The sequence below is a fragment of the Salvelinus sp. IW2-2015 genome, linkage group LG22 (assembly GCF_002910315.2).
Source record: "Salvelinus sp. IW2-2015 linkage group LG22, ASM291031v2, whole genome shotgun sequence".
Lineage (NCBI taxonomy): Eukaryota > Metazoa > Chordata > Actinopteri > Salmoniformes > Salmonidae > Salvelinus > Salvelinus sp. IW2-2015.
This window is the reverse complement of record NC_036862.1, coordinates 35,860,627-35,867,300: the sequence shown is the minus strand read 5'-3', so window position 1 is coordinate 35,867,300 and position 6,674 is coordinate 35,860,627. Positions and strand designations below refer to the sequence as shown.

Sequence of the window (6,674 nt, the reverse complement as noted above, 5' to 3'; positions counted from 1 at the left end):
TACTCAAACATTGGAACTCTGGGATTTTTTTTAACTGCAGCTGTTAAAAAAAAGCATAAAAAACTGGGGTGGGGAATTTTTGTCATTCTTTGAAAGGCAGCTGGATACTGTACATTACTTAATGTGGCCTGCAGTGCAGTCAGAGGATTCTAGCCTGCTAGAGAGCAGGTTCAGTCAGCCAGTCAGTCAGCCAGTCAGCCAACCAGTCAGTCAGTCAGTCAGTCCTCTCTTTAGTTAAACAGTACATCGCTATCTCTCTTTGCTCTCCATGCTATTAAACAGGAACAAAGCTGTCTTATTACTTGGCGTCTCCATTACAAATACAAAGCAAACATCAATAGAGAGAGAATTAATCCCACCTTGAGCCTGTGTGAGTATAGATAGTACAGTATAGTACAGTACAGTATAGTATAGTATAGTACACTATAATATAGTACATTATAGAATAGTACAGTATAGTACAGTATAGCATAGTACACTATAATATAGTACATTATAGAATAGTACAGTATAGCATAGCACAGTATAGTATACTATAGTATAGTACATTATAGAATAGTACAGTATAGTATAGTACAGTACAGTATAGTACATTACACCATAGTATAGAACAGCATAGTATAGTACAGCATAGTACAGTACAGCATAGTATATTATAGTATAGCAATGCATAGTATAGTGCAGTATAGTTTAGTACAGTATAGCATAGTACATACTAGTACTGTACATTATAGTACAGTGCAGTATAGTATAGTACAGTATAGTATAGCACACTATAGTATATTATAGTACAGCATAGTATAGTACAATATATTATAGTACACTATAGTGTAGTACAGTATAGTATAGTGAACTATGGTATAGAACATCGTAGTATAGTACAGCATAGTACACTACAGCACAGTATAGTATATTATGGTATAGCAAGGCATAGTATAGTACAGTATAGCATAGTACATACTAGTACAGTACACTATATTATAGTACATTATAGTATAGTAAACAGTATTAGTATTATCACCTATGATTATAGTACAGTTATAGTACATATAGTATAGTACACGGGATATATATATTAGAGTCACATATAGTATAGTACAGTACGGTATATTATAGTACAGTACGGTTATAGTATAGAACATATAGTATAGTACTGTAGTATAGCACACTATAGTATAGTATATTATATACTTGTTATTTATTTTTATTTAACCGTATTTAACTAGGCAATTACATATATTATAAACTGGGTGGTTCAAGCTCTGAATGCTGATTGCTGAAAGCCGTGGTATATCATATCGTATACCATGGTATGACAAAAAACTTTATTTTTACTGTTTCTAATTACGTTGGCAACCAGTTCATAATAGCAATAAGGCACCTCAGGGGTTTGTGGTATATGGTCAATATACCACGGCTAAGGGCTGAATCCCTAATACAGGTTAAAATAAAAAAAGAATAAAACAATCCATAAGAACAGCCTTAGCCCTGGTATATTGGCCATATACCACACCCCTCGTGCCTTATTGTTTAAGTATAGTATAGTATACAGTAATGTAGTATAGAATAAACACGACTACCATGATTTCATGGTGAATGCATAACCCTGTCTATATTAAGAGGGTGGGATGGAGAGATTGCGGCTCTGTACTGTGTGTCATTAATGATAAAACCAAACAAACTGGGTTAGCTCGCCCCAGCCTGGCAAAACATGACTTTTTTGAAACTTGGATTATGTTTACAGTCGCTCGAGTGTAGGAGAACTGTAAAAGCCAGGTCGTCAGAATAACAGTGTATAGAAATTGTGTTTTTTTTGCTTTTAGATTCTTGCAGGGCTCTGAGACTTGGTAGAGTAAACACTTTTAATGCTTTACCTTCCTTCTCTGGGTTTCATGAACTCACTGTGGAATTAGCCAATAAATCCTTGGATAAAACGCTAAAATGGCAAATGGATAAACTAGGATAAATTTGAGATTTGGCTAACTTTTTCAGCAAACACAAGCATGCAAAGTCCAAATAATGTTTTTTAAAAGGCCTGTATACTCAGTCCATGGCACGTAGGTACTCTGTCCCTGTCCTGAAGTTTAAACAAGGTTTGTAAAAGCTCAGTGCTTAGTTTTCTCTGCTCTTCCCCTTCTCTCTCCTGCAGGGTTCTATCCTGGTTGCTCTGACAACAAAATATATGTGGGGGAGTGTGAGCGGTAGAGAATGGTGGTCAGAGAAACAGAGAGAGACAGAGTGAGACAGCGAGAGAGGGCTGCTGCTCAGAACCTTGTCATTATGGGTCCTTTTGAACCTGGTCCAGAATAAGCAGCCCAGTTCTGTGGGCAGGGCCAGGCCAGCCACTGTCTCTACTCTGGCCTGACCGCTCCAGTCCTGCTACCATCTGCTCCAGCCAAGCCTCTTGTTCTTCACTTGAAGAACCCACCTCTGAAATAAATACCCTATATCGTCCACTTTTGGGGAGAATATTTTTGCATCCCATTTTATGGAAAGTGGGGCCCTGTTTGACTCTCTGTTTATTTTCCTTGACAGTTTCTATTTGATGTAATTCATTGGGAGGCCTTCAGTCTTTCTGAAGGCAGGCCTCTAACCATGCAGGGCTCGAGTGGACTGAGTGGATAAAAGACAGCAGGGAACAGTCATCAGTTTGGGGCAGCAGAGGCCTGACTCTGGGGTGAGATCTAGAGAGGAGATGGACATGACACCGTCCCCGCCACCACTAACACACAGAGTTATGGTTTTCAGCTGCGCTCTTCCATGACCAACCCACTGCTACTATATCCCATGGTCCTCCCATGGTACCAGGCTCTTCCGTGACCAAACCACTGCTACTATATCCCCATGGTCCTCCCATGGTACCAGGCTCTTCCGTGACCAACCCACTGCTACTTATATCTCCCATGGTCCTCCCATGGTACCAGGCTCTTCCGTGACCAACCCACTGCTACTTATCCCCATGGGCCTCCCATGGTACCAGGCTCTTCCGTGACCAACCCACTGCTACTATATTCCCATTGGTCCTCCCATGGTACCAAGCTCTTCTGTGACCAACCCACTGCTACTATATCCCCATGGTCCTCCCATGGTACCAGGCTCTTCTCGTGACCAACCCACTGCTACTATATCCCCATGGTCCTCCCATTGGTACCAGGCTCTTCTGTGACCAACCCACTGCTACTATATCCCATGGTCTCTCCATGGTACCAGGCCTCTTCTGTTGACCAACCCAACTGCTGACTATATCCCCATGGTCCTCCCATGGTACCAGGCTCTCCCATTTCAAAGGCAGAGGCCTTGAAAGCAACAATTGAATGCTTTTTTATTCATCTTTTTAATTATGGCTATTTCAATTATCTTGAATTACTGCTCTGTTGTAGTACACACCTGATAGTACATCAAGAGTTATAAATATACACATCATCCACAACCAAATACTGAGAAAGTATAGTAACTCCACAGCTGACATACAGKATGTATCTTGCCTGCTCATGTAGCCTTTAGTATTCATCCCCACTCCCCTACACACCATCAGATCCTCCCCTCAAGCCCCAGTCACCAGCACCCGTAAAAAGACCACCGCCCATCCCCCGAACCCCTCTCTTTCGATTAGATTACAATGAGGGCCTTGGTGACAGCTCCTGGGCATGCTTGAGAAGCGGTTGATATCTGAGATCCTCTTCTCAATGTTCCCTCTCCAGACAGCACAGATAATATGTCTAAGAGCTGACCTCAGACCAGCCAGTAGAGACACAGTACAGATAACATGGCTAAGATCTGACCTCAGAAACCAACCAGCCTTGAGGACAAATTTGTCAACACAGAGCACCAATCATTATGCTAAGAGTTAAATGAATAAGCAGTGGTGTCCGTCCTCTTTCTATGTACTGTATATTATTCACTGRCTATTTGTTTGAAAGCTTTTAGTCCCAAACCTTTCAGCGTAGTCACTGACCCTCACAATGATGGAATGCCCCATRCACATCAAAGCAGGTCCATCATTAAGACCATCTAGCAGGCAATAAAGAGGAGCTCCACTAGTCTAGTCTACAACCAAGGAAACAACTGAGGTAACTCTCTCTACTAAAAGATGACCAAACACAGATACAATGACTGAACTGATTTGTGTATAAAAACTCTGATCCATCTCCCTGACAAACACCAGAGCTAGAAGGACAACAGAAAGCACTTTGTTCCTATTGTAGCTCCTGACCCCCTACCAAGGGCCCTTTACAGGAGCACCCCCCCTGGGATGCTCAGGCCAATCTGCCCCCAGGACTGGGCCTACTGGGGCAAATGGGCCAAACACATCCTGAACCATCTCCTGTGAGATTATCCAACTCAATGAGCACATTGAGGGGAGAAATAGAGTAGGAAACTGGAGTCTTCTATTCAGCCCCAGCTCCAGTCTAAACCCCCTTCTCTTCCATTCACACCGAACCCAGAGGCTCAGAGGCCCAGAGGCCCAGAGGCCCAAGAGGAAATAAGAAAAGCCCCAACATGAGCTGCACTTACATGCTACTTCCAACGAGGCGTTGTGGCTGATGGCTTCTCCTAGGTAGTTGCGGGCGACGCAGACGTAGGAGCCCTCATCCGGTTTGGAYCGTCGTCCGTGGACGATACGTAGGAAGAAGAGGGAGCCGCTGGGCAGCAGCATGCGTTGAGATCGAGGGTTGTCCCGGTCCGTTTCTACCCGCTCCCCGTCCTTGTACCACTCCACCGTAGGGCTGGGCCGCCCCTCCGCCTTGCAGTTGAGGGTGGCGGGCTCCCCCTTGGACACGATCAGGTCAGATGGGTGCTCTACGATCCGGGGTGGGGAGTCCTCCTGGCGCAGACGGGATCCTGGGAAGATAAGAGGAAAGAGAGTTGAGAACACTATATTTTAGGGGTCAACAGGCCAGCTAGGACTCTTTACCCTATCCTTAACTAGTGCTGTAAAGTACTTCAATAAAAATACTTGAAAGTACTACTTAAGTAGTTTTTGGGGGCTTCTGTACTTTTCTATACTATTTATATTTTTGACAACTTTTATATTTATTTCAAGAAAATTATGTGATTTTTATTCCATACATTTTCCCTGACAGCCATTTTGAATGCTTAGAAGGACAGGGAAATGGTCTAATTCACACACTTATCAAGAGAACATCCCCGTTCATCCCTACTGCCTCTGATCTGGCAGACACACTAAACACACATGCTTCATTGTAAATGATATCTTAGAGTTGGAGTGTGCCTCTGGCTATCAGTAAAATAAGAAAAACAAGAAAATGGCGCTGCCTGGTTTGCTTAATATAAGGTATTTGAAATAATTTATACTTTTAATTTTAATACTTAAGTATATTTTAGCAATTTAATTTGCTTTTGATACTTAAGTATATTTAAAACCAAATACCTTTATTAAAGTAGTGAAAGTTACTTTCACTTTTACTTGAGTCATTTTCTATTAAGGTATCTTTGACTGACTGACTGATCTTTGACTGACTGACTGGCTGCATCACCGCCTGGTATGGCAACTGCTCGGTATCCGACTGCAAGGCACTACAGAGGGTAGTGTGTACGGCCCAGTACATCACTGGGGCCAAGATTCCTGCCATCCAGGTCCTCTATACCAGGCAGTGTCAGAGGAAAGCCCAAAAAATTGTCAAAGKCTCCAGCCACCCTAGTCATAGACTGTTCGCTCTGCTGKCGCAKGGCAAGTAGTGCCGGAGCGCCAAGTCTAGGACCAAAAMGTTCCTTAACAGCTTCTATCCCCAAGCCATAAGACTCCTGAACAGTTCATCAAAGGGCTACCTGGATAATTTGCTTTGACCTCCTTTTTTTACGCTGCTGCTACTCTCTGTTTATTATCTATACATAGTCCCTTTACCTCTACTTACATGTACATATTACATCAATTACATCGACTAACCTGTAGCCCGCACATTGACTCGGTACCAGTACCACCTGTATATAGCCTTAGTTATTGTTATTTTATTGTGTTACTTTTTWAAACTTTGGTTTATTTAGTAAATATGTTGTTAACTCTTATTTTTCTTAAAACTCCATTGTTGGTTAAGGGCTTGCAAGTAAGCATTTCACAGTAAGTTCTACACCTGTTGTATTTCAGCTTTACAGTAAGTTTACACCTGTTGTATTCAGCCTTTCACAGTAAGTTCTACACTGTTGTATTCAGCCTTTCACAGTAAGTTCTACACTTGTTTATTCAGCCTTTCACAGTAAGTTCTACACCTGTTGTATTCATCTTTCACAGTAAGTTCTACACTGTTGTATTCAGCATTTCACAGTAAGTTTACACCTGTTGTATTCAGCTTTCACAGTAAGTTCTACACCTGTTGTATTCAGCATTTCACAGTAAGTTCTACACCTGTTGTATTCAGCATTTCACAGTAAGTTCTACACCTGTTGTATTCATTCTTTCACAGTAAGGTCTACACCTTTTGTAWTCGGCACATGTGACAAATTAAATCAAATTTGATTTACTTTTACTCAAGTCTGACAATTGGGAACTTTTTCCACCACTATCCTTAACACTATTACATCATCTGTATGTGTATGTGTAACTCTGAAGATGACATGACAATAAATGAATTGTGATGCATAGGAACAGAGAGAAACGGTAGCAGGTTATGTAAGTAAGAAATCCTAGGCAGGTGCTGATGATACGCGCAGCAGCA

General features: G+C 41.9%; 1 protein-coding gene across 1 annotated transcript in view; it reads right to left on the bottom strand.

The window, feature by feature from the left end:
* LOC111982742 (roundabout homolog 1-like) overlaps positions 1-6,674 on the bottom strand; it is a 285,840-nt gene that overhangs the window by 193,123 nt on the left and 86,043 nt on the right. Inside the window, exon 2 of the mRNA XM_024014341.3 lies at positions 4,516-4,842. Coding sequence (XP_023870109.1) covers positions 4,516-4,842 — 327 coding nt within the window. The remainder of the gene's footprint in view (positions 1-4,515; positions 4,843-6,674) is intronic.